The sequence below is a fragment of the Vipera berus genome (assembly GCF_964194415.1).
Source record: "Vipera berus genome assembly, chromosome: Z".
In the NCBI taxonomy this organism is placed as follows: Eukaryota; Metazoa; Chordata; class Lepidosauria; order Squamata; family Viperidae; genus Vipera; species Vipera berus.
In genome coordinates, this window is record NC_138205.1 from 132,115,105 (window position 1) to 132,142,565 (window position 27,461).

At 50.1% G+C, this 27,461-nt stretch overlaps 2 protein-coding genes across 3 annotated transcripts in view; both read left to right on the forward strand.

Annotated features, from left to right (window-relative positions):
• Positions 1-785: 785 nt before the first annotated feature.
• LOC308678071 (uncharacterized protein) lies at positions 786-10,336 on the forward strand. Of its 2 annotated transcripts, XM_081344903.1 has the most exons (9): positions 981-1,050; positions 1,908-1,976; positions 2,658-3,052; positions 3,628-3,754; positions 3,854-3,970; positions 5,718-5,957; positions 6,910-7,005; positions 7,389-7,463; positions 8,321-10,336. In XM_081344903.1, exons 3-9 carry the CDS (start codon positions 2,732-2,734, stop codon positions 9,124-9,126), a joined length of 1,782 nt encoding a protein of 593 aa, XP_081201029.1. In that variant the 5' UTR covers positions 981-1,050; positions 1,908-1,976; positions 2,658-2,731; the 3' UTR covers positions 9,127-10,336. The 2 variants fall into 2 exon arrangements, with proteins under 2 accessions (XP_081201028.1, XP_081201029.1); XM_081344902.1 differs by lacking the exon at positions 1,908-1,976 and having other exon boundaries at positions 786-1,050.
• Positions 10,337-14,338: 4,002 nt separating this feature from the next.
• The window catches only part of LOC308679054 (tigger transposable element-derived protein 1-like), a gene marked incomplete at its 5' end in the record, with an annotated part of 18,386 nt that continues 5,263 nt past the window's right edge, over positions 14,339-27,461 (forward strand). Inside the window, 6 exons of the mRNA XM_081346289.1 lie at positions 14,339-14,659; positions 19,017-19,143; positions 21,930-22,043; positions 22,821-22,934; positions 23,051-23,185; positions 24,619-24,732. Of these exons, the coding sequence (XP_081202415.1) occupies positions 14,339-14,659; positions 19,017-19,143; positions 21,930-22,043; positions 22,821-22,934; positions 23,051-23,185; positions 24,619-24,732 (925 nt within the window). The remainder of the gene's footprint in view (positions 14,660-19,016; positions 19,144-21,929; positions 22,044-22,820; positions 22,935-23,050; positions 23,186-24,618; positions 24,733-27,461) is intronic.

Sequence of the window (27,461 nt, forward strand, 5' to 3'; positions counted from 1 at the left end):
GACCAGGGGTCTTCAAACTCGGTCCTTTTATGACTTGTGGACTTCAACTCCCAGAATTCCTCAGCCAGCTATGCTGTGTTTCCAAGCTGAGCTAGGCTGGCTCAGGAATTCTGGGAGTCGAAGTGCACGAATCATCAAAGAGCCGAGATTGCCTACCCCTGCCCTAGACCAGGGGTCTTTCAAACTTGGTCCTTTTATGACTTGTGGACTTCAACTCCCAGAATTCCTCAGCCAGCTATGCTGTGTTTCCAAGCGGAGCTAGGCTGGCTCAGGAATTCTGGGAGTCGAAGTGCACGAGTCATCAAAGAGCCGAGCTTGCCTACCCCCTGCCCTAGACCAGGGGTCTTCAAACTCGGTCCTTTTATGACTCACGCACTTCAACTCCCAGAATTCCTCAGCCAGCTATGCTGTGTTTCCAAGCTGAGCTAGGCTGGCTCAGGAATTCTGGGAGTCGAAGTGCACGAGTCATCAAAGAGCCGAGCTTGCCTACCCTTGCCCTAGACCAGGGGTCTTCAAACTCGGTCCTTTTATGACTCGTGGACTTCAACTCCCAGAATTCCTCAGCCAGCTATGCTGTGTTTCCAAGCTGAGCTAGGCTGGCTCAGGAATTCTGGGAGTCGAAGTGCACGAGTCATCAAAGAGCCGAGCTTGCCTACCCCTGCCCTAGACCAGGGGTCTTTCAAACTTGGTCCTTTTATGACTTGTGGACTTCAACTCCCAGAATTCCTCAGCCAGCAAAGCTGGCTGAGGAATTCTGGGAGTCGAAGTCCACAAGTCATAAAAGGGCCAAGTTGAGACTAAAACAGCCCGAGCGGTCTTGATTCTTCCCGGCCGGCAGGGCGGCGCTCCCGACCTCTATCAAAAAAAAAAAAAAAAAAAAGAGAGACGCTCTTTCCCGGGCGCCGCCTCGATTCGCTCTCCCGCTCCGGCGCATGCGCGGCAGCGTGGCCAGCCTTCTCTCTCTCCCGAGTGCGCGGCGGCGTTGCGGCAGTCGAGACAAAGGCGGCCCCGCGGGAGCGTCGAAGGGGGGGGGGCCTTGCGCGCATCCAGGTAGCGCAAAATGGCGGAGCGGGTGGGGGGGGGGACCCGGGTCGGTCAGGAATCCCGAGGGAGGGGGGGGTAGGTCCCCTCCCGGCGGTCGACGGGGTCGGCAACCGGGCGCCCTCCGCCTGCTTCCCAGCATCCTCCGCGCTGGGCAAAGGCGGGGGCGGGGGATCTTTCGCGGCTCCTCCGTCGTTCCCCCCCCCCAGATGAACTGGGGAGGGGTTCCTCTGCCAGAGCTCCCCCACCCCAAAAGGGCTCGTCTAACGGACCTCGAGGGGACCCACCCCCTTCCTTTGCAGCGGAATCCCGTGGGCGCGCCCCTGCCCGGTTGCAGCCTGGCCTGGCTTTTCCCGGAAATGCGCGCTGGGTGGGTGGGTGGGCTGGAAGTACTCGTTTTGGGCTAGGAAATTTCCTCCTCTGCCCCTCGCTTTTCCGACCGAGTCCAGACCTTTTCCTTCCTTTTCCGACCGAGTCCAGACCTTTTCCTTTTCCGACCGAGTCCAGACCTTTTCCTTCCTTTTCCGACCGAGTCCAGACCTTTTCCTTTTCCGACCGAGTCCAGACCTTTTCCTTCCTTTTTCCCCCTTTTGGGAGCCTTTTTTGGGGGGTGTTGGTTGGATTTGGGGGGAGACGTCGTCCCAGCATTTCTGCCTCGGGTGGGGCTGGACGAGAAGACCTCCCAAATCAACTTCCCCACGGGAGAAAAATTTGGGAGGGTCCGGTTGGTCGTTCAGCGAGGCGTCGGTCGCAAGCCAAGGAAATTGTAGGGTTCTTCTGGAGGGGAGGGGGAAAAAAAAAACAGCTTCGTTGTTTTTTTCAGCCTGCCTCTTTTTTCTTTTCCTCTCTCCTCCATTTGCAAACAGCTCAAAGGTCTAAGTCTCGACCGGGCTTTTTTTTTCTGCCATACTTTCCGCCGTCGGGTTAGGAAAAAGGTACGTATCATTTGTCCTTGGGGGTTTCTATCCCGCGTGACCCACAGTTTCCCCCTTCGACAGCCCTGTCGTTGTAGGCTTGGGCGAGCGAGTGAAGTTGAAGCCGGATCTCGCTTGAGCCTTTTTCCCTCGCTTCAATTTATTTTATTTATTTATTAATGGGATTTATATCCCGCCCTATCTCCCAAAGGACTCAGGACTCAATTGCACCGGAGACAAATTCCTTGTGTGTCTTAATCACACTTGGCCAAATGAAATATTCTGTTCTGTTTTATTCAGCAGAGCATTCTCAAGTCCTTTGCCGTTGTAATGGATGGCCAATGGGAATTGTAGTTCCCCCAGCCTTTGGGAACACGGCTGGTGGGGGTCAGATGATTTAAACGGTGTTGTATTTTCTGAGTGAAGAGAGTTAGAAACTTGATGTGAGGTTTATGTGGTCACGCTGGTAGTATGCCCTTTCGAATGTTAACGAGATAATGTCCAGCCATGAGGACTAGAAACTTTATCTAAACGGTAGGAACTGGAAAACGCAGGATGACTTTAAGCTCCTCAAGCAGAATACAGATAGTTAAGCCTTAGCAGCGGGTGACAAGTAGCAGAGCTGAACTTTGCAATTCTTGAAACGGTGCGGGTCTAAATTGGGTGGAGAAGAGTTCGGTGCAAATTCCTCCTTCCTTCCAGCCTGGAACGCGAGCAGTGGGGTGCAAGGCCTCCTTCCTGCCTTGAGAGACTTTAAACCGGTGTGTGATGGGGAAATGAAGGTCAGGAACTCGGAAGCATCTGCTGGGTCCGTCATGTCTGCAGGAGAAGCCAAAGAGGCCACAATGGAGTCCCCCAATGCCCAGTTGCTCCATCTTGAGCAGAGGATGGTGGCGGCCGAGCAGAAGTGGATGGGCTGTGAGAAAGCCGTGATGGAAATGGGGAGCCAGCTGGAGAGCAAGCTGGCCGTGTTGGGGACCATCTTAGAAGAGAACAGCCTGTTGCAGCGGAGGCTGGAGAACCTCGAGAGTCTGTTGAAGAACCAGAACTTCTGGATCTTGCGATTTCCTCCAGGATTTAAAGGAGAAATCCCCAAGGTAACTCTGTCCCACTGGAGTGGCCTGATTCAGAGCAGAGTCGGGACTCAGCAGAAACGGTTTGGGAGGAGGCTACAAAGCGTGACCGGGCTTGCAAATGAACCATCAGCAAAGTTTCATTCTACTTTGAGCCTTACAGCTCAGCCGGAGAGATAAATTCTGTGGCATTCAGTTAGCTGTATAGTTTATCTCCCCCAAATTACAACGAGAAGCCATGGTTTCTTTGGCGTGGATCACAATTCACTCCGATTTTGGAACAAGGCAGACTAGCTAGTTGAAAAGAGGAAGATCGTCCACTCTCCAGTTTATGACTGGAAGGAAAAAATGACAACGGCTGGAGTGATTTAGACTTTTAGATTCTGTAAGCTGCTTGTTTAAAAGCTGGTAATTTTAAATTTTTGCAAGCTGCCTAGGGTCAGTAAGAGGGAGTGGATGGCCATACAAACGCATTTTAGAACTGAAGAGAAGGTTAGCATTTAGCTTAGGATCTAATATAAAAATGCAGGAGAAGGGAAATGGGGTTGACTTGATGGAACATGCACGGTGATTTTTTTTTAGCCGTCTTGCTTTTCTAGGTGCCCTTGAACTTCAGTGACACTTCAGTCCACTTCAACGAGCAGGAATGGAGGAACTTAGAAGAATGGCAGAGAGAGCTGTATAGAACCGTCATGAGGAGCAACTACGACATGCTGGTCTCGCTGGGTGAGGACTTTGATCTCTTGTCTATACGTTGATCGAGTTATCCTCCGTGCACTTTGTTGCCCAGGTTTCCTAACAACCTGTTCTCCTTTCCTATGGTAGATCATGCCATTTCCAAGCCTGATATCCTATCCCAGATGGAACAAGGGGAGGAAGTGCGCATGGAGGAATCAGAAGTCTTGGAGAATAGGGAGATACCTAAAGATCCCAGCTGCACAGGTGTGTTAATGGCGCCGGCAGACGAAGCTTTCTAATTCCCAAATGGTTCTTCCCAGTTTATCGCTGGATTGGTTTTTGGTGGGAAGAGAAAAGCAATCCACGCCACTTTCTGGACTGCAGTTTTGCGGCTTCCTTATAGCAGGGCCTGAACTTGTATTTTTACTTCATTCTTGACTTTTCGCTTTCCCGTCGCAGCAAACTATGGGCTTAGATTATGTTGGCACGTATGCATTAAAAGAAGGCATAATAAAAGTAAATGCCCCTCGTTCAGGAGACTACCTTGTGCTTCTGATGGAATGGACGATTACAGAAGCTGAGGCTGTTAATAACATTTGTTAATCGGTTGCGTCCTTGGTGCTGTCCAAGCTGGGTTGTTTTCTTGCAGACATTTCTTGGTCCAACTAGGGTACATCATCAGTGCTGGAAGGGAGAAGGGTGTGCTCTCTAATAATAATAATAATAACAAAGTTGGAAGAGATCTTGGAGGTTATCTAATCCAGCCCCCTGCTCAGGCAGGAAACCCTATACCAGACATGTCAAACACAAGGCCCGGGGGCCGGATCCGGCCCGTGAAGTGGTTTCATGCGGCCCGCGAAGCCATCCTGGAAACAGTGAGGGAACAGCCCCCACTGCCTTGGCCCTGGCCCAGAGACCCTCCTCCTGCCAGAGACCCTCAGATCTGTCCCACTCCTGCCCAGGCCCCCATAGGCACCCTTGATGCGAACGATGTAGAGCTGGCCACGCCCACCCAGTAGGCCATACCCACTCTAGCCACACCCACCCAGTAGGTCACGCCCACTCAGGCCACACCCACCTGGCCCCCTGAGGGCAACCGCAATGCTGATGCGGCCCTCCATGAAATTGAGTTTGACACCCCTGCCCTATACCATTTCAGACAAATGGCTGTCCAGTGTTGGAGCCTTCACCGCTTCTGGAGGCAGGTTGTTCCACTGGTTAATTGTTCTAACTGTCAGGAAGTTTCTCCTTAGTTCCAGGTTGCTTCTCTCCTCGATGAGTTTCCATCCATTGCTTCTTGTCCTGCCTTCAGGGGCTTTGGAGAATAGCTCGACTCCCTCTTCTTTGGAGATATTGGGTATTGCAGTAACACGCCTTGCAGTGTTGGAAGAGGGAAGTGTTTTGCCCTTTCTACTCCCTCATTTGGGAGAAAACCATATCCCCCACACTGGCCGGAGAAGCTATTCTATACAGGTAGTCCTCTCTTAACAACCAGTCACTTAGCAATTATGATAGACCTCTTCAGAGCTACGTCTGATTTGCTCTGGAGTGCCGATGACTGTGCCTTCCCCGTGGTCACACAATCATATTTTGGGTACTTGGTAATTAGCTTGCAATTATGGGAATTTTGGTGGGGGTTTTTTTGCTAGTTTCCAGCGTTCGCTCCTGGTTTCTGGCAAAAAGCGCCTGTTAAGTAAAATGTATTCATTTATTGACTGGGGCCCTTCGCAACATGACTACGGTGTTAGCTTAAGAGTTGCCACAAAAAATGTGGAGCGGCCTGCTTAACAGCCACCACAATTTACAACCATAATTCCAGGCTCGATTATCATTGTAAATTAAGGACTCCTTGTATAAACAGAGCAGACCCTTCCAATACCAATGATGTTACCGAGTCAGGTAATGAAACATCTGCGAGAAAGCAAGCAAAAACCAAACAGTTCTTGGATTCAAGTATTCTCTTCTATTTGTTAATCTTGGTTGTTGTGGTTTTTTATCTCTGTGTGTGCAGCTTCCCCTGTGGATGTGGCAGAGGTTTCTTCTGGAGATGGAGAGGTGGAGGAAGGAACTAACCCGTTTGTTGATGTAGCAGATGCTTCTTCTGGGGATGGAGAAGCTGAGGAAGAAACCAACCTGTTTGCTGATGTAGCAGACGCTTCTTCTGGAGATGGAGAAGCTGAGGAAGAGAGTAATCTGTTTGTTGAGCAAGAGAATTGCTATGAAATGAGCTTCATTGATAGCGCTGGCCTTGGTGAGTTTTGTTCCTTAATATTTGCCCGCAGAGCCTCCTGCCGTCGACCCACATCCTTTTGTGGGGTAATGTAACAAATCACAAAAACAAATCCACTTACGAGATGGCAAGTTTATCCGATCCTGTCCCCAAAGTTGGCAGTTTGTATTCAGGTGTGGACCTGCCAGGTGGGAAAAGATCCTAGTTCACCTATGAAATTTGCTATCGGATATGACAATAGCCACCAATTTTAATATCATTTTTAAAAGATTGGAGAAATTAATGGAGGATCCAATTATCGCTGGTTGCCCAGAAGCAGAGATGCCATATTTTTGATAATGGCTTCCAGGCAACAATAATGGAAGAAGGTTGTTTGCTTGCAAGCTTTCTAGAGGTGCTTGCCCTTTTGCAAAATAGTTGTTAGCCTGATCCAGTCTTCTGGTTTTTATGTTGTTACATCTCCTTTGCTTCCTTGGATTCCCGATTGGATGGAAAAATGTGGCAACATTTTTTTCCCAAAGGTGCTTTTTTCACGAGGCAACTGGACTTTCTTGTTTTTCTTTGAAGACATTTCAAGAAACTTCTTCAGCTCTTGAGGCAACATTTGCTTTTTTTCTTGGCCAGGAAAACATATTTTTAACCAAGCGATGATTTATCATGTTTTAAAAATACTTGGTCTTTATCAATTTGTCCACCACTTAGTCCTGCTTTTAGGTCAGAACCTTCCTAGAGGAATAACTTTGCGCAGATCTATTTTTTTTTCTTAAGCATTTAGGCCAAACTGCAATGGAGGCAGCTCTTTTAGGATCTTGAGGTAGGAAATCTAATTTGATCCCAGAATATCATCATCATCATCATCATCATAATACATATGCACATTGGTAAACTGTAAGTCATATCAAATAAAAAGCTATTGTTGTTTGATTGCTGGTTGAAAAAACTCTTGGGGTGTAATTTTCTTTATTCTGCAAAGAATATCAGATTGTTCGACATAATATTAAGGAAGAAAAAGAAGAACTGCACATTAAGGAGGAACCATGGTCTCCTGGAAGCCCCGGCAGTGATGAATGTGAGTGTAATAATAATAGTGGAAATTTGTGGTATTCCTGGGAACCTTAATTGAGGGTGAGTGGAATATTCCAGAAATTCAAATTGCTGTCCTTCGTTACTACCGGTTATACTCTTAGGTGATTACTTTGAAATGGATTTGGCATTTTCTTCATGGTGTTCTGTTTTAAAAAATGTGGAGTGGGAGGACAAAGAATGGCTTGACAAGCAATGCTTTGGCCTCTTGGACAATTGAAATTGTGGCAGGGAGAAAGTGGAACCTACGAGTGTTTCAAGCTACTTTGGTTTCCTCTGAGAGCTCATGGAAGACCCTCTGCCTGCTGCACTGGGGTCTGGGGAGGTGAAGCAGAGTAGAACTTTCTGATTTGCATCTCTTGTGCACAGATCCACCTGTTGCAGTCACCATTAAACAAGAAGAGGAGTTGTGCGTCGAGGATCAGGAGAGTTTGGCTTCGCTTGGTAAGTGCTGGATAATAATGGCAAAGTACGGCAATTCTTTAGCATAACCAGGCTTTCCTACAATTGGAGTATTTAGTCCTTAATGATGTAGAGAATGAATTCCACATGGTAAGTCTAACATTTTTTGGGGTTGCACCTTGAAAATGTTACTAACAAATACAGGTAGTCCTTGGGTTATGACCTCTTGTTGAGCGACTGTTTGAAGTTACGAGGCACTGAACAAATGGTACTTGAAATTTTAGCTGTTGCAGCATCTTGTGGTGACACAGTCTCCATTTGGAAGCTGCTTTGCTGGCTTCCCACAAGCAAAGTAAATGGCAAAGCCGGCCAGGAAGGTCACGCCTGCCACATTTCTCCTGAGGAACCCCATTATGGAGATCCCAGGGATCTTTTGCGCTCCATCGCATTCCACAGCATGTGCCCATCTGCAGTACCCCTCTACCAACATAATCTGCCTGCAGTCCCCACCAACTCACTTCTGCTCCCAAACGGCCATCTGTGGCACTCATGCCGTCCCCAACTGTCCTTGCTTGCGACTCCCACCTCTTCCGACTTAACTGTGCAGTCCTGAAGTTACAATGACAATCAGGACTGCTGGGGTCGCTGTTATTAAGTGATTTGGTCAAATGGTCACAATTTATCACTCGGTGATGAGAATTCCAGTCTCAATTGTTGTCATGGCCCAAGGAGTACCTGTAATGTATTCATAGACGCTTTCATTACCTGTTTTTTGTCCTTCAGCTAAGAGTGAATTGTAGAACATCTCCTTTTTCCGACTTTGGTTTCTAAACTGAAATCTTTTGAACCGTGGATAGGGCTTTTTTTCCCCCTTAAAGAGTGGTTCCTTTTTGCCTTAGCTGGGCACCCAGTGCTACTACAGTCTGTTGAAGAGGAAGAGGGACAGAAGACGCCAACATCCTTGATGGCCTGTAGAAATGCTCTTCTGCACGATGCCACAGATGACCCTGAGCAGAAAGATGCCTATGCAAAAGGATGCCTTGTTCAGTGTGGCAGATGCACTAATAACGCTGCGCACCAGGAGACCTTGACTGATCACCAGTATAGCCGCAAACGGAAATTCCAGTGCACAGAATGCAATCGGAGTTTTGCTTTTGAGGGACAGCTGTCCCAGCACTTGCTAATCCATGTACCTGGGACACAATTCCATTGTACCGAATGTAATTTGTGTTTCTCAAGCCAAAAGGCGCTGACGGTGCACGAGCGTGTTCACGCAGTGGACTGGCCATTGCATTGTTCCGCCTGCAACAGAACATTTTTGGACACAGCAGCGTTTGACCAGCACCAGCTATCTCATGCTCCAGGCCAGGTTTGCCGGTGCGTCGAGTGCAGCGTTTACTTTACCGATCCGGCAGCTTTGGCTGAACACAAGCGAATGCACTCAGAAGACTGGCCTTTCCGGTGTGCTCAGTGCGACCGAACTTTTGTCCATGAAGGCTTACTGTTGGAACACCTTCAAAATCATAGCCGGACAAGGAGTCGCCGCTGCCATATCTGTGGCTCATGGCTATCTTACAAGGGGTTGCTGAAGCATACTGGGGCCCAGTTGTATCACTGCAAGAAGTGTAATACTTCTTGCCAGGTTCAGGGGTCTGACTCAGTGACTGTTAAAAATGCCAAGAAGCCAGGCAAAGGTAGCTCTTAGCCCTCGTTTGGCTGTCTCCCAAGTATATATATAAAAAAATCAGATGCAAAGATTATTTTTGTGGATTCCTCTTCTTTAAGGCAGTTGAGAAAAAGTATGAAGGAATGCACTCGGATATATGGTGATAGTATGGGAGTCCTCCTCATTTTGTAGGATTAGGCAGCTCTGGGTTGGAAAGGATGTTTTTGCTGTGGAATAAGATGATCTCCTGCTCCTATTAGCAATGGAATATAGAAGATGCTTCTTTAACTTCTTACCTGCAGTCTCTGAATCTCCCCTTCCCCCAGTACATCCAAATTTGATTTTTCTTGTGAGCAGATGGGCAGTGTCCTTTTGACCGTTCAGTAAGTGTTGGAAATTGCGACCTCTTACATTGTGTGAGGGCTGCTTTGCTATCTGTAAAATAGGTTTGCTTCTTAGGCATGCATAGGAGAAGAGCTTGTGGCAATTGGACTGCTACTATTGCCATCCACTTATCCAAGTCACCTTTTTGTTTTTGCTCTCAAGGCCCTCTTCATAGAGGATTCTTATCACTTGGTCTGTCGGGACATTCTCATGATAGATTACCGTAACCACTGTAGAAAAAATATTCCCGAAAAGTTTAATAATGGTCGGGTAGTAAATGGCTGAAAAACAAGCTCTAAACTAAATCTGGATATATAATCTGTGAAATATTTTCTGATTTTGCTATCGCACATTTATAAATACTCAGTATTCTTCCTATGCTATGTTTCCGCTTTCCTTGGTCTGAGCTTTTCCATATGTGTTAGACAACAGCAAAGTGGGTTGGATGTATGTGATGTAATCCAACATATCCTGAGGATTTCAGGTTGCAGAAGGTGGCTTTATTTTTTTACTCCACATCAGGAAGAATATATTAGTGTTTTCACTTCTGGAGTTGTTATATTTTTTTTTTCCTGAAGCAGTCACTAAGAGGTTTTGATTCATTGTATGCTAAAAGATTATACTGTGTGCTTATTCCCCTCATGATTTTTTTGCTTTTAATCCATTATTTTCCTAAAGGCTGTTCCTCATTTGAGAAATATACCAAACCATACTTTTTCAGGGTGATGGTAGTTTGGTTGATTTGACTGAAGAAGCTGCTTTATGGTATGGAGGAAATCAGTCAACTTGCCTCCATCAAGTACTTCATTGCTTTTGTGAGTGTTTAATATTTGCTTCGTCATTAAATGGTTACTTCCCTCCAAAATACTGGATTTGGATTTTGTGGTATTTTTTACACATCTTCCTAATTTAGAACTTTCATTTTATTTTACTCCTGTAGCCTGCTCAAAGTGCTAAGCTTACTAGCTTCAAATTCAGTTCGAGTTTGCCAATAAAATCTTAGCAGTTTGTACTATCAACTGCTCTAGTCTTGGGTATCGGCAAGGCTGGCAGATAGAAACATAGAAACTGCAGAAAAAGACCGAGTGGTCCATCAAGTCTGCTCTTCTGAGTTTTTTGTTATTTTTGTTTCAATGTATTTGTTTTTTAATTATTTTGTCAGGTGACGGACATATTTATCCTAAGCACGTTTAAACTCTTTACTGACGATTGGCCCATGCTGGCTGTTGGTTCCAAGCTTCCACGACTATTTCTGTGGAGTAATCCTTTCTAACATTACTTTTGAACTTTCCTCCTGTCAGTTTAAGACTATGCCTTTGTGTTCTTGATTTTTCCTTAATATTGTAAATGCTGCCTTCCAGAACCTTATTCACATCCTTAATATATTTAAACATTTCAGTCATGTCTCCCCTTTCCGTTCTGTTCTCCAGGCTGTACATGTTCAGTTCCTCCAATCTCTCCTGAGATATTGTCTTTCAGACCTTGCACCATTTTTCATGCCTGTCTCTAGAGTTCTTTATAGTGGCACTTTAAGGTGCTTTTCCAGTTTTCACCCTGGCCATGTGCTGACAAGATGTTTCAGAATAAACATTTCAGGATGACGGAATGGATCCTTCGATGAAAGACAGAGCTGATTTCCAAGATTTGGAAGGCCATGAATCTGGGGATTACTTTGTTTAAATGAACTTTAAGTGGTGGTTCCTCTGAGATCATAACTGAGAGACAGGCAAATATCTGCATGCCACTCAAGATTATGCTCAAAAAGATTGAGCGAAGCAAGAGGGAACTCAAGATGATTGGAGTAACCTTGAAAGAGCTACATTATAGGTCGTCCTCGACTTGTGGCTGGTTTCATAGTGACCAAAGTTCTGATGGACCTATCTGACCCAGACTTCACGTTCCGATGGTCTGACATCCGCATCACATGATCACGTTTTATGATGCTTTCATCAAAAATTGGCATTTAATTCTGGTTTTTGACAAAACCATGCCCATAGTGAACCACTGGTTTGCTTAACAACCCAGTGGTTGTTTAACCACCACCGTAAAATCAAGTCTATCACATGACTTATCCATTTTAAAATTGTCATGAATTAGTCATAACTCAAGGACTTCACGTATCCTGGAAACCGGTTGAGATAGCTTCCTAGGGTTACCATGAATCAAGGAAATGTGATGGCACTTGCAGAACTGTCTAATGATTCTTTCAAACATCTATCCAAATCCTTGGATATGAATGCTTTTGTGGTGCTCATCCTGGTGGGTCAAACATTTCTCTCCAAGTGACTGGCAGTTGAGGGACGCCAAGGAGTGGGGGATGTTTAGACTGTCCATTCATAATCACCTGGTAAGGTAAAGGTTCCCCTGCACATGCGTGCTAGTCGTTTCCGACTCTAGGGGCCAGTGCTCATCTCCGTTTCAAAGCCGAAGAGCCAGCGCTTGTCCGAGGACGTCTCTGTGGTCATGTGGCCGGCATGACTAGACGCCAAAGGCGCACGGAACGCTGTTACCTTCCCACTGGAGTGGTCCCTATTTTTCTACTTGCATTTTTACATGCTTTCAAACTGCTAGGTTGGCAGAAGCTGGGACAAGTAACAGGCGCTCACTCTGTTACACGGCACTCGGGATTTGACCCGCCAAACTGCCGACCTTCTGATCGACAAGCTCAGCGTCCTAACCCACTGAGCCACTGCGTCCCTTCAATCACCTGGACTATGTGGCAAATAGATGATAGATAAGAGAGGATGGATGGATGGATAGCATAGATGGATGAATAGGTAGATGCAAATAGAATGGATGGATAACATGAATGAATAGGATGGATGGATGGCATAGATAGGATAGGCTGTGTCATAGATGGATGAGTGGATGGACAGAGAAAGCCAAATGTTCCCAAATTGGACTTTTGAAGAGGGTTCCTCTTGGGTGGAAGGCAGACCTCACAACCATCCTAGATTGCCACGGGGCCATAATGGATCCCTTTTCTCTTTTTCTTGATGGAATCTGGGTGGCTGCCTGAGGAGAGGCCTGCCTAGCCCCCACAATTCCAGCTCTCCACCCTCTGGGTTCACAGCCTGTCAGGGGCCCCTTTCTCCCATCACTTGATCAGAAACCTCAGCCGAGCCAGAGAAGAGGCTGGAGAGAAAAGAGGGAAAGACAGCAAGCAAGGAAGGGAAAGAGGGAGAAAGGAAAAGTGGGAGAGAGGGAGAGAAATGGAGAAAGGGAAAGTGAGAGGGAAGGTTATAGAAAGAAAGGGAAACTTACAGAGAAAAAGCAAGAGGGAAAAGAAAGTGGGAGATGAAGGAAAGAAAGGAAAAGGAGAGAAAGGGAAAGTGGGAGATATAGATGGAGAGGGAAAGGGAGAAAGATGGAGGGAAAGTGAGGGAGAAAGACAGAAAGGAAAAGTGGAGAAAAGGAGAGAAAGGGAAGAAGTGGGAGAGAGAAAGAGGGAAAGGGAGACGGAAAGAGCGAGGAAGAAAAGGAGGGAAGGAGAAGGGGAAAGTGGGACAGGGAAAAAGACAAAAAGGGAAAGAGTGAGGGAGAAAGGGAAGGAAAGTGGGAGAGAAAATTGGAGAAAGGGAAAATGAGGGAGAAAGACGGAAAGGGAGAGAGGGAGAAAAAGAAAACGGGGAAGAAACGGAAAGACAGAGAGAAAAATCAGGGCCACCGTTTCCCGCCCCTCAGCAAACTCCCCTCAGCCAGAAGGGACCGCTCCCTTGGCGGGCGGCACTCTATCTGAGGCGAGACGGGCGTTTTCCCGCCCAAAAGCGCCGCCCGCCAGCAGGGGTCGCCCAAAAGCGAAAGGGGGGGGAACGCTCCGTGGCCTGCCTCGCCTCATAACCGGAAAGGGCGGGGCGGCCGTGCAGGGGAGGCGGAGCTTGTGGAGAGCTCCTGCGCGGGGCATGACAGCTGTTTCCTCCCCCTCCCCCCCCCGTCAGGGCCGGGACGAGAGAGAGAGATGGAAACGGGGCAGGGGACGGAGGTTGTGAGGAGGTCCTCCGGCGCGGGGCATGACGGTTCCCCCCCCTCTTCAGGGCACTGGCGAGAGACGGAGGCGGGGCGTCGGGGAAGGGGCGGAGCTTGCGGGCACGACAGTCCTTCCCCGCCTCCTCAGGGCTTGAGAGGGAGAGACGGAGGCGGGGCGTCGGGGAAGGGGCGGAGCTTGCGGGCACGACAGTCCTTCCCCGCCTCCTCAGGGCTTGAGAGGGAGAGACGGAGGCGGGGCGTCGGGGAAGGGGCGGAGCTTGCGGGCACGACGGTCCTTCCCCGCCTCCTCAGGGCTTGAGAGGGAGAGACGGAGGCGGGGCGTCGGGGAAGGGGCGGAGCTTGAGGACCTGACGGTCTTTCCCCCCTCCTCAGGGCCTGGGCCAGAGAGACGGAGGCGGGGCGTCGGGGAAGGGGCGGAGCTTGCGGGCCTGACGGTCTTTCCCGCCTCAGGGCCTGAGCGAGAGAGACACGGAGGCGGGGCGTCGGGGAAGGGGCGGAGCTCGCGGCCCTGATGGTCTTTCCCGCCTCCTGAGGGCTTGAGAGGGAGAAACGGAGGCGGAGCGTCCGGGGAAGGGGCGGAGCTTGCGGGCCTGACGGTCTTTCACCCCCTCCTCAGGGCCTGAGCGAGAGAGAGACGGAGGCGGGGCGTCGGGGAAGGGGCGGAGCTCGCGGGCCTGACGGTCTTTCCCGCCTCCTCAGGGCCTGAGCGAGAGAGAGACGGAGGCGGGGCGTCGGGGAAGGGGCGGAGCTCGCGGGCCTGACGGTCTTTCCGCCTCTCCTCAGGGCCTGGGCCAGAGAGACGGAGGCGGGGCGTCGGGGGCCTGGGCGGGGCGTCGTCGGGCGCGGGGCATGCCGGTCCGTCGGGGCCTGGGCGAGGGCGATGGCGGCGCGGGGCCTGGAGGCGGCGTCGCTCTGGCCGGCGGTGTCGGAGCCGGGCCGGGGGGCGGGCGGCGGGGGCGGGCGGCGGCGGCTGCGGGGCCTGGAGGGCCGGCTGGCTTCGGCCGAGGAGCAGCTGGGCGGCTGCCAGCGGGCGGTGGCGGAGCTGGGCGGGCAGCTGGAGGGCAAGTGGGCGGCGCTGGGCGGGCTGGTGCGGGACTTCGGCCGGCTGGAGCGGCGGCTGGAGCGGCTGGAGGACCTGCTGAGGAACCGCAACTTCTGGATCCTGCGCTTCCCGCCCGGCGCCCGGGGGGAGACGCCCAAGGTCAGGGCCGGGGTTGGGGGGTGGGGAGGAGATGCACCACACGGACTCACAACCACAACCACACGCACTGCGCACCCCACGGGCCACACACAGAGACCTGGACACCCCACAGCAACGCTACAGACACCTGTGTGTACACACACACACACACAAACATACATCACAGATGCACCCCACGGACCGCACGCAGACACCTGGACACCCCACAGCAACGCTACAGACACACGTACCATTTACACACGCACCACACATGGACACACACACAACGGACGCATATCACGGATGCACCCCACGGACCGTACGCAGACACCTGGACACCCCACAGCAACGCTACAGACACACGTACCATTTACACACGCACCACACATGGACACACACACCACGGACGCATATCACGGACACACCCCACGGACTGCACGCAGACACCTGGACACCCCACAGCAACGCTACAGACACATGTGCCACTTACACACGGACACACACACCTCGGACGCACCCAATGGACTGCACGCAGCAACGCTACAGACACACGTACCACTTACACACGCACCACACACGGACACACACACACACACACCACGGACGCACCCCACGGACCGCATGCAGACACCTGGACACCTCACAGCAATGCTACAGACACACATGCCACTTACACACACACCACACACACACCACGGACGTACCCCACGGACCGCACGCGCACACCTGGGCACCCCACAGCAACGCTACAGACACCACATACACACCCACCCACGTACCCCTTAACGCGTGCACCACACACAGGCACACCACCCATGCCAACACTACAGACACATGCACCCCACGCAGACACACATGCAACACACACCCCTCCCATATGAACACCACACATGGCAACACTACAGACTCATGCCAACACACACCACAGACACACACACCCCTCCCACATGCACACCACACATACCAATGCTACAGACTCATGCCAACACACACCACAGACACACAAACACGCACACCACAGACACATGCACCACACACAGCACATGGACCACACACACCACAGATATGCACACAACCATACATACACACCAAACACGTGCACGCACATGCCGTGAAGTCCTCAGCAGTGGAAGATGGGCAGGAGAGTGAAGCTGTTGGACTTGGCTTTCCACCAGGGGAATGACGGGAGGGGGGGGCGGAAACGCTGTCTGAGTTGTGTGTGGGGTGTTTCCTCGGAGACGTCTCGTGACCCAGCTAGGTGACAGGATCGGTGCGGGGAGGGAGGGCCAGTTTGCAGAGAGGAGAAAGAGGAAAAGGACGTGGGGGGCGGGTTGGGGTTCCCTCTGAGCTGGGGGGGGTGGTCCTTTCCTGGCAGACGTCTCTTGACCCAGCTAGGTGACAGCAGCAGGGCGGGGAAGGAGGGCTGGTTTGCAGAGAGGAGGAGGAGGAAGAGGAAAGGGACTGTGGGGGGAGGCTCGCTCTGAGCTGGGGGGGAGAAATCTTTCCTGGCAAGACGTCTCACGACCCAGCTAGGTGACAGCATCGGCGCTGGGAGGGAGTAGAGGAGAAGGGCGGTGGAGTCCTTAGGGTGGTTTCCTTGCGGACATTTCATGACCCTCCTAAGGAATATCATCAGTGTTAGAAGGGGTGGGGTGACAAGGAGGAGGAGCAGGGAGAGACGAGGAGGATGCTGGGATTACCTAGTTGGGTCATGAAAGGTCTGCAAGAAAACAATGAACACTACAGACCCCACAGATCTCCTCCTCCTCCTCTCTCCAACCCCTCCTCCCTTCTAGCGCTGATGATATTACTTAGTTGGGTCATGAAACGTGTGCAAGAAACCCACCAAACTCAGCATCAAGGACCCCACAGTCCTCCCTCCCTCCTCCTCCTCTTCTCTCCAACCCCCCTCCCTTCTAGCACTGATGATGTTCCCTATTTGGGTCCTGAAATGTCTGCAAGGAAACCACCAAACTCAGAGGGTATCCAGGATCCCACAATACTTTCCTCTTACTCCTCCTCCTCCCCCTCCCTCCTTCCCTCCACAAACCTCCCACCCTTCTAGCACTGACAATGTTGAAAGGTGTGCAAGAAAACGACAAAGCTAAGCGAACACTACAGACCCTACAGTCATTCTCCTCCTCCACTCCACAAACCCCATTCTCTCTGGGCGCTGATGATGTTACCCTAGTTGGATCAAGAAACCTCTGCAAGGAAACAACAAAGCAGAATAAATGCTACAGACCCCCACGGTCTTCCTCCTTTTCCTTCTCCTCTACACTCCACAAACCTCCCTCTCTTCTAGCACTGATGACGCTACTTAGTTTGATCGTGAAACATGGGCAAGAAAACAGCAAAGCTGAATGAACACAACAGGCCCCACAGCCGTTCATTTATTAACCCTGATGTTAGCTGGATCAAGAAACGTCTTCAAGAAAACAAAGCTGAATGAATACTACAGACCCCACAGTCATCATCGTCGTCCTCCTCCTCTCCACCATCCCCAATCTCTCCTGGCACTGATGATGTTGCCTAGTTGGATCAAGAAACGTCTGCAAGAAAACAAAGCTGAATGAACACTACAGACCCCACAGTCGTCCTTCTCCTCTCCGCTCCACAAGCCCCATTCTCTCCTGGTACTGATGATGTTACCTAGTTGGATCAAGAAACGTCTGCAAGAAAACAAAGCTGAATGAACACTACGGACCCCACAGTCATCATCGTTGTCATCCTCCTCTCCACAAGCCCCATTCTCTCATGGCACTGATGATGTTACCTAGTTGGATCAAGAAACGTCTGCAAGAAAACAAAGCTGTATGAACACTATGGACCCCACAGTCGTCATCGTCATCCTCTCCACAAGCCCCATTCTCTCCTGGTGCTGATGATGTTACCTACTTGGATCAAGAAACGTCTGCAAGAAAACAAAGCTGAATGAACACTATGGATCCCACAGTCGTCGTCGTCCTCCTCCTCTCCACAATCCCGATTCTCTCCTAGCACTGATGATGTTACCTAGTTGGATCAAGAAACGTCTGCAAGAAAACAAAGCTGAATGAACACTATGGATCCCACAGTCGTCGTCATCCTCCTCCTCTCCACAATCCCGATTCTCTCCTAGCACTGATGATGTTACCTAGTTGGATCAAGAAACGTCTGCAAGAAAACAAAGCTGAATGAACACTACAGACCCCACAGTCGTCGCCCTCCTCCTCTCTACTCCACAAGCCCCATTCTCTCCTGGCACTGATGATGTTACCTAGTTGGATCAAGAAATGTCTGCAGGAAAACAAAGCTGAATGAAGACTACAGACCCCACAGTTGTCGTCCTCCTTCTCTCCACTCCACAAGCCACATTCCTTCCTAGCACTGATGACGTTACCTCGTTGGATCAAGAAACGTCTGCAAGAAAACAAAGTTAGATGAACCCCACGGACACCACAGTCCTCTTCCTTCTCCCCCCCCCTCTTTGTTCTCCTCTTCAGAATCCCCACTCCCTTCCAGCACTGAAGACGTTCCCTAGCCAGGTCATGAAACGTCCACCAGGAAACAGCCGAGCGCAGAAATTGTATGAATAGAGCTAGCTGCTGGGCACCTAAATCCCGACACGATGAAATGCCTTTTGGGATGTCGCAGCACAAGCCCCGCCCCACTTTTGTAAACATCGCCCTGGGCAGCTCTTTGCATTGTGACGGGTGTTTTGTCGTTCTCGACTCTCTGTAGATGCCGCTTTGTCTTAAGGGCGTTTTGGCCACAAGCCAAAAAGCTGAAGTCCCTTCTGAGTAGTTCTTGTAATTATTGCTCGCCTTCAGATAGAATCTTCCCCGACCAAAACAACTACCGGTGTAACTATAGACTTATTTATTCATTTTATTAGGGTTTACTACCTTGTAATAAAATAGCCCTCTTAAAACATGCTAACTAAGGGATTCTGGGAGCTGAGTCCTCCTCTCTTAAAGCATGGCAGCTGAGGGATTCTGGGAGTTGAAGTCCTCCCCTCTTAAAGCATGCCAGCTGGGGGATTCTGGGAGTGGAAGTCCTCCCCTCTTAAAGCATCGTGGCTGCGGGATTCTGGGAGTGGAAGTCCTCCCCTCTTAAAGCATGCCAGCTGGGGGATTCTGGGAGTGGAAGTCCTCCCCTCTTAAAGTATGGCGGCTGGGGGATTCTGGGAGTTGAAGTCCCCAAGTCTTCAAAGTTGCCAAGTTTGGAGGCCCCCATGATCCAGAGGGAACTAGTAGGCTTTTGTCTGCTTAATGATAAAATACTGCCCTTTTTTGCTCCTCCCCTCCCCCAAGTATGCCACACTTATTTCTCAACTTCTAGGATTCGGAGGCCCCAGGATAACGCACCAAGTTGTAACCCTGCTATTTATTTCCAGGTTCCGGTCACTTTTGATGATCTTTCGGTTCATTTCAACGAGCAAGAATGGGGGAACCTGGATGACTTGCAGAAGGACCTGTATAAAACGGTCATGAAAAGCAATTACGAGATGCTAGTCTCCATGGGTGAGAAATGTCATCATTACCACCATTATAGTCTCTTGTTTAACAGTTGCTGGAATTGAGTAGGTCTAGTTGAAGGGACGCGGTGGCTCAGTGGGTTAGGACGCTGAGCTTGATGATCAGAAGGTCAGCAGTTTGGCAGGTCGAATCCTGAGTGCCGCGTAACAGAGTTGAGCGCCTGTTACTCGTCCCAGCTTCTGCCAACCTAGCAGTTTGAAAGCACGTAAAAAAATGCAAGTAGAAAAATAGGGACCACTACGGTGGGAAGGTAACAGCATTCCGTGCGCCTTTGGCTCTAGTCATGCCGGCTACATCACCACGGAGACGTCCTCGGACAACCGCTGGCTCTTCGGCTTTGAAACAGAGATGAGCAGAAGAGTCGGAAACGACTAGCATGCATGTGCGGGCGAACCTTTACCTTTTACTCTAGTTGAATGAAGAGAAGGACCAGGGCTGACACGAAAGCAACCTTCTAATATCTCAGAGGGTTGCCCCAAAGAAGATGGGGGGGGAAGGTCAAGCTCTTCTCCAAAGTGCCCGAAGGCAGGACAAGAAGGAACGGATGGAAACTCATCAAGGAGAGAAGCAACCTAGAACTAAGGAGAAATATCCTGACAGCAAGGACAATTAACCAGTGGAAGAGCTTTTGCCTCCAGAATTTAATTTTAATTTAATTTTATTAAATTTATATACCGCCCTTTCCCGAAGGACTCAGGGCGGTTTACAGGGTATTTAAAATCAAACAGTACAAAATACAAAAGTTAAAAAAACAATTAAAAAAGATTAAATTATCCCTTAACTAAAAACCTCAGTTAAAAATTCTCAGCCTGGGCCGGAGAGCTCAAAGAGCCAGGTCTTCAGGTCCCGGCGGAATGAACGAAGGTCAGGGGCGGTCCTAAGCTCCACGGGCAGCTGGTTCCAGAGGGCAGGCGCACCCACAGAGAAGGCCCTCCCCCTGGGTGTTATCCGCCGGCAATCTTTTACCGCCGGCAATCTTTTACCGCCGGCACCCTGAGAAGACCCTCCCTGTGTGAGCGCACTGGACGAAGGGAGTTTGATGCTGGCAGGAGGTGTTCCCTCAAATATCCCGGACCCAAGCCATTTAGGGCTTTATAGGTCATCACCAGAAGTGGTGGGCGCTCCATCGCTGGACGTTTTCAAGAAGAGACTGGACAGCCATTTGTCTGAAGTGGTACCGTAGGGTTTCCTGCCTTAGCAGGGGGTTGGACTGGATGACCTCCAAGGTCCCTTCCAACTCTTCTTCCTGTTCTGTTAACTCTGTTCCTCCGTTCCATTCCCATTCCTGTTTCTATCCACTGCCTGACGGAGGCCTCGGCCGCCTGTTTCCAGCCAAATAACAGTCCCGAGAGCTTTCCTTTTGGCCAGTTGGACCCTCCGCGCTGGCTGACGTCATCAGTCTTTCTTTTAGGTCCCTTTCGTAAAGGCCTTGGATCGAGTGGGATCCGTTCTGTCACCTCAGTCCTCCTTGCTATGTGACCATCCCATTTCCACTTCGATTCTTTTCCCTCTTTTTGAGGGCATCGTACATTTCTGTTTGTTGGCGGCGCGGTGCGCAGGTGTTTGTGTGTGTGTGTGTGTGTGAGAGAGAGAGAGTGAGTGGCAAGTGCAAAAGAAAGGAAGAGAAAGGCGGAAAGAGGGAAAGAAGGAGAGGGAAAAATAGAAAGGGAGAGAGCAAGAGGGAAAGGGAGAGAGGAAAAAGCTAGGGAGGAAAAGACAAAGGGAAAGGGAGAGAAAAGAGGGAAAGAGAAAGCAAGGGAGGGAAAGGGAAGAAGAGGAAAAGGGAGAGAAAGGGAAAGAAAGATGGAAAGGGAGAGAAAAAAGGGAGAGGGAAAGAGTAAGATGGAAAGAGAGAAGGAAGAAGAGGAAAAGGGAGGGAGGGAAAGAGATGGAAAGGGAGAAAAAAGGGAAAGGGAAAGTAAGAAAGAAGGAAGAAAGGGAGAGAGGGAAAGAAAGATGGAAAGGGAGAGAAGAAAGGGAAAGGGAAAGAGTAAGATGGAAAGAAGGAAGAGAAGAGGGAAAGAAAGATGGAAAGGGAGAGAAGAGGGAAAGAGTAAAAGATGGAAAGAGAAGGAAGAAAAGAGGAAAAGGGAGAGGGAAAGATGGAAAGGGAGAGAAGAAAGGGAAGGATGGAAAGGGAGAGGGAAAGAAGGAAGGAGAAAAAGGAAAAGGAGGGAGGGAGAGGGAAAGAGTGAGGAAGAAAAAACCCGAGGGAAAGACAGAAAGGGAGAAAGGAAAGGGAGGGGAAGATGGAGAGAGAGAGAGAGAGAGGAAGAAAGCGAGAAGAAGATGGAAAGAAGGGAGAAAGAAAGGAAAAGGAGAGAAAGAATCTATCAGCAACCTGGCCTACTCAAATACGGGACCGAGCCTACTTCCACTTTCGCCTTTCGGCCTCAATCTAGGAGCCTTCACAGGCAGTTGCTTCTGCGACCAATTTAATTCTTTGTCGGTAAATTTAAATTGTAGCAGAGAGAAGAAAGAGAGGGAAAGAAAGGAAAGAAAAAAAGAAAAAGAAGGAAGGAGAGAAAGAAAGAAAGAGAAAGAGCAAGGGAGAGAAAGACAGAGGAAGAGAGGAAGAGAAAGAAAACAAAATCTTGAAAGTTGAGGGCTACCTGTCCCGTGTTTGGCAAGATGTCACCTGACGGAGCCCTGTTCCTCGCGGGAACGGAACACGTGGCCCGCTTTGTCTTTTCCACCCATTTAGTTTCTCCCCCCCCCCCGTAAAAACCCGTGCGCACGATTAACAGGACTTTCCTTTGTCGTGTGGGCAGACTACGCAATTGCGAAGCCCGAGATCCTGACCAAGATCGAACGAGGAGATGCCTTATGTGATCCAAACGTTGAAACGGCGCCCGAGGATGAGACGCCGACACTGCCTGGCACAGGTAAAACTCGCCGTCTCTTGAAAACATACGCATCAGTTTTGTCTTAGGGATTTTTTTTTTTCGTAACGGAGGGAGCCACCACGGAGGAGGCCCTCCTTTTGGGTCCCACCAGAAGGACCTGCTCTGTCCCAGCCTACGTGAGTCCTTGTTTATGCTCACAAGGAGAAACCCCGTCTTCCGACAAGCAGGCTGGAATCGCAGGGAAAACAACAACAACCCCCTTTTGTTACTCGCCGACCTGAGTCAAATGTCCGAGGCAAACAAACGCACTTCACAGGAACTCGTTCCTCAGCACAAGCTGCAACCAGCACCTGCCACACCTTCCCTTTTATGATTCAACCACGGCCTGGCTTCCTAACGCCTTTGCCTTTGGAGCCGCCCCGTTGCATTCCTCTGCCCTACTCTTCACTTGCCGGCGCTTTCGTGCATCCTGGATATCTCGCAGCTGTGCTTTGTCCCTGTCCAACTCGGGACTCCCAGCACAGCCGTGTCTCAGCTTGAGCGCGAGTAGAGGGGCCAGGCTCCTCGTCCGACTGTTAAGTCTCAGGAGTTCCTCAGAGCCTTCTTCTGACTCTGATGTCACTCCAGGCCCCTCCTCCTCCTCCTCCTCCTCTGATTCTTCAGACTCAGCTGCCGGATCCATGGGCTGGCGAGGAGAGGGGACCCCTAACTTCTCCTGCCTCCTCGCTCTGGTGGGTCAGATGGAGGTAACTTGGAGAAAAGGAAGGTCCTTCGTACGGTTTACAGCAAGCTTTTCCTCTTCTCCCTTCCGTTCAGAGTCCCCCGTCGCTCCGGTGGATGTTTCTTTGTGGCTGAAAGAAGAAGTAGAAGGACCTCGAGGTGGCGGAAAGGCTAGGCCTCCTGAGGAGATCGGCGCCGGTCTTCACGATGGTGAATAGCCAGCATCCTGGAATTGTGGTTTGGCTTCAAAAGAGGGAGCTTTTGATCGTGTGCTGTTTTTTTTTCTTTTCTCTCTCTCTCTCTCTCTTTCTTCTTTTCCCCACAAGGGCAGTCTCGCTTGGTAGGACACGTCCTGATGACCACTTCTCCCAAGTTCATTGACCCGGGAAATGAACATCCCCGAATCTTGCTCCCTTCTGGACCGTGCCGGAATGACGTCGTCAGGAGGGAAATGGAAGCCGGTACTGATAAACCTGATGCCTCCTTACTGCTTGCTTGTTACTTATTCCATTAGATTGTTGTCCCAGCGATCGGTCACCTCAAGGGCCAAGATCACTCGGTCGGCTTTCATGCCGAAGGCGGGACTAGAACTCACCGGCTCTGGGTGACTGGCCCAAAGTCACCCGACCCGATTGCACCTGAAGTGGGACTAGAACTCACAGTCACCCGGTGACTGGCCCAAAATCACTCCGCTGTTTTTCAGGCCCGAGGCAGGACTAGAACTCCCTGTCTCCTGTTGATTGGCCCAGAGTCACCCAACCGGTTTTCATGCCCGAGGCGGGACTAGAACTCACCGTCGCCTGATAATTCGCCCAGAGTCACCAAGCTAGCTTTCATGCCTAAGGCAGGACTAGAACTCCCTGTCTCCTGGTGATTGACCCAGAGTCGCCCAGCTAGCTTTCATGCCTAAGGCAGGACTAGAACTCCCTGTCTCCTGTTGATTGGCCCAGAGTCACCCAACCGGTTTTCATGCGTAAGGCAGGACTAGAACTCCATGTCTCCTGGTGATTGACCCAGAGTCGCCCAGCTAGCTTTCATGCCTAAGGCAGGACTAGAACTCACTGTCTCCTGGTGATTGGCCCAGAGTCACTCAACTGGCTTTCATGCCTAAGTCAGGACTAGAACTCACTGTCTCCTGGTGATTGGCCCAAAGTCACCCAACCGGTTTTCATGCCCAAGGTGGGACTAGAACTCACCATCTCCTGGTGATTGGCCCAAAGTCACCCAGGTGGCTTTCATGCCTAAGGCGGGACTAGAACTCACCGTCTCCTGGTGATTGGCCCAAAGTCACCCAGCTGGCTTTCACGCCTGAGGCATAACTAGAACTCACCGTCTCCTGGTGATTGGCCCAAAGTCACCCAGCTGGCTTTTCATGCCGGAGGCGGGACTAGAACTCACCGTCTCCTGGTGATTGGCCCAAAGTCACCTAGCTGGCTTTTCATGCCGGAGGCGGGACTACACCTTGCCATCTCTTGATGTCGGGAGCAGCCACTTAACCACTGCCCCAAACTGGCTTTTGATCTGCTGGGAATTTCACTTGAGCCTTAATCTAAAACTCCCTGCGATTCCTTGCGGTAATGGCGATCCCATCGTCTCGTATCACAGTTCCTCTTGACCGTATCCTTCCACTCCTGTCCGTTGACCCCTTTCCACAATCTCCTCGGCTCGCAATTCTTCAGCAGGCCTTTTCCTTCTCCCCTCTCGGTCCCGCCAGTCGGCAAGGTTGATCCCGGCTTGTTACCCACCCTCTTCTCCTTGACCCGCCCCCTCCCCCTTCAGGCCGTATCGGCCCCGTCCCTTCTGTCCTGCCTTCCCGATTGCTCTTTCCCACGCAACCTCTTCCGGTCCGTGAGCTTCCTCGACGTGTCTTTCTTCTCCTGTCTTCCATGCCCAGCTTCTTCGATGGACTACATAGACATCCCCGCCGGGATTAAAGAGGAGGTGGAGGAGGTGTGCTTGGGGCCCGGAGAAACCCAGAAAGAGCACGTGCCGTACGATCCGAGTGAAGGTGAGCACCCGCTTCTCTCGAGAGCGATGTAGCTTTGTTGTTGTTAGCTGCGAAGTCGTGTCCGACCCATCGCGACCCCACGGACAACGTTCCTCCAGGCCTTCCTGTCCTCTACCATCTTCTGGAGTCCCTTTAAGCTCACGCCTGCTGCTTCGGTGACTCCATCCAGCCACCTCCTTCTCTGTCGTCCCCTTCTTCTCTTGCCCTCAACCTTTCCCAGCATTAGGCTCTTCTCCAGTGAGTCCTTCCTTCTCATCAGGTGGCCAAAGGATTTGAGTTTCAACTGTGTCTGTCTGTCTGTCTGTCTGTCTGTCTATCTATCTATCTATCTATCTATCTATCTATCTATCTATCTATCTATCTATCTATCTATCTATCTATCCATCCATCTATCCATCCAGCCTCCTCATTCTCTGTCGTCCCCTTCTTCTCTTGCCCTCAGCCTTTCCCATCATGAGGCTGTTCTCCAGTGAGTCCTTCCTTCTCATTAGGCGGCCAAAGTATTTGAGTTTCAACTTCAGGATCTGGTCTTCTATATAGCTATAGAAGTCCAACGTTTCCACTGCTAATAGCGCTATCTAACGAAATGCAATTCAGCGGTCGAAGAAAAGTAAGGTTCTACATTTAGGCAAGAGAAACCAAATGTACCGGTACAATACGGGGGGGGGGGGTAAGTCCTTCCTTCTCATCAGGTGGCCAAAGGATTTGAGTTTCAACTGTGTCTGTCTGTCTGTCTATCTATCTATCTATCTATCTATCTATCTATCTATCTATCTATCTATCTATCTATCTATCTATCTATCTATCTATCTTGTCTGTCTATCTTTCTTGTCTGTCTATCTATCTATCTTGTCTGACTGTCTATATCTACCTATCTATCTTGTCTGTCTGTCTGTCTATCTTGTCTGTCTGTCTATCTATCTTGTCTGCTATCTATCTATATTGTCTGTCTGTCTTGTCTGTCTGTCTATCTATCTATCTTGTCTGACTGTGTATATCTACCTATCTATCTTGTCTGTCTGTCTGTCTATCTTGTCTGTCTGTCTATCTATTTTGTCTGTCTGTCTGTCTGTCTATCTATCTATCTATCTATCTATCTATCTATCTATCTATCTATCCATCCATCCATCCATCCATCCATCCATCCATCCATCTATCCATCCAGCCTCCTCATTCTCTGTTGTCCCCTTCTTCTCTTGCCCTCAACCTTTCCCATCATGAGGCTGTTCTCCAGTGAGTCCTTCCTTCTCATTAGGCGGCCAAAGTATTTGAGTTTCAACTTCAGGATCTGGTCTTCTATATAGCTATAGAAGTCCAACGTTTCCACTGCTAATAGCGCTATCTAACAAAATGCAATTCAGCGGTCGAAGAAATGTAAGGTTCTACATTTAGGCAAGAGAAACCAAATGTACCGGTACAATACAGGGGGGTATCTTGCTCAATAGTAGTAACCGTGAGAGGGATCTCGGAGCCCTAGCGGACGATCTCTTAAATAGGAGCCAGCTGCCAAAAAAGCTGCATTAACGGAAGGACAGAATCCAGATCGCATGAAGGGTTAATACTGCTTTACGCGGCCTTGGTAAGGCCACAACTGGAATCCGGCAGCCAGTTTTGGTCTCCACAATGTCAAAAAAAGATGTCGAGACTCTGGAAAGAGTCCAGAGAAGAGCAACAAAGATGATTGGCGGACTGGAGGCTAAAACATACAAGGATCGGCTGCTGGAATTGGGTAGTTCTAGTTTAATGAAGAGAAGGACGAGGGGGGGACATGATAGCAGCGTTCCAGTATCTCGGGGGCTGTCCCAAAGAAGAGGGAGTCAAGCTCTTCTCCAAAGCTCCCGAAGGCAGGACGAGAAGCGACGGATGGAAACTCATCGAGGAGAGAAGCAACCTAGAACTAAGGAGAAACTTCCTGACAGTGAGGACAATTAACCAGTGGAAGAACCTGCCTCCAGAAGCGGTGAATGCTCCAACACTGGAAGTTTTTGAGAAGAGACTGGACAGCCACTTGTCTGAAATGGCAGAGGGTTTCCGGGCCTGAGCAGGGGGTTGGACTAGATGACCTCCAAGGTCCCTTCCAACTTTACTATTATGATTATGTATTGCTTCGTAGGACTTTGCAGCCCGCTCCAAGCGGTTCATGGAGTCCGCGTATTGTCCCAGCAAACCCCCAAGTCTTCTTTTAACCTCAATTTTAGATGTTTGAAGCCCGGCTAGGCTTCGGGCGGTTAGAATTTTCCTTGATTTAGATATCATCGTTGCTATCAACAGAAAGCAATGTTTGAAGCTTGGGGTTGAACCGTGGGGTCTTTGCTGCTCTCCGAACCTAGTGGTTTTCTCACAGACGTTTTCAGGACCCAACTATGGAACCATCATCAGGGCTAGAAGGGAATGGTGGGGAGGAGGGGTTGCAGAGGAGGAGCAGGATTATGGGCTCCTTGGCGGTCTCTGAACTTGGCGGTTTTTTTGGTAGACGTTTGATGACCCAAGTTGGGGCTATTAAGGAGGGGAGGAGGAAGAAGACTGTAGGGTCATTGGTGTCTTACGAGCTTGTGGTTTTTCTTACCAGGTAACATCGGTATTAGGAGGAGGAAGAGGAGGAGGAGGAGGAAAGGACTCAGGGGTCCTCATTGCTCCCTGAGCTGTGGTTGTTTGCTTGGAGACATTTCACGACCCCCAACTAGGGAACATCATCAGCGCTAGAAGGGAGAGGAGTTTGCATGGAAGAG

What these genes read in the sequence shown, in the direction of transcription:
- LOC308678071 (XM_081344902.1), top strand. Translation starts at nt 933, where the DNA reads ATGCGCGGCAGCGTGGCCAGCCTTCTCTCTCTCCCGAGTGCGCGGCGG. An exon ending in TTAAAGGAGAAATCCCCAAG is followed by an intron (nt 3,053 to 3,627) that starts GTAACTCTGTCC and finishes TTGCTTTTCTAG; the next exon opens with GTGCCCTTGAACTTCAGTGA. An exon ending in CATTGATAGCGCTGGCCTTG is followed by an intron (nt 5,958 to 6,909) that starts GTGAGTTTTGTT and finishes TATTCTGCAAAG; the next exon opens with AATATCAGATTGTTCGACAT.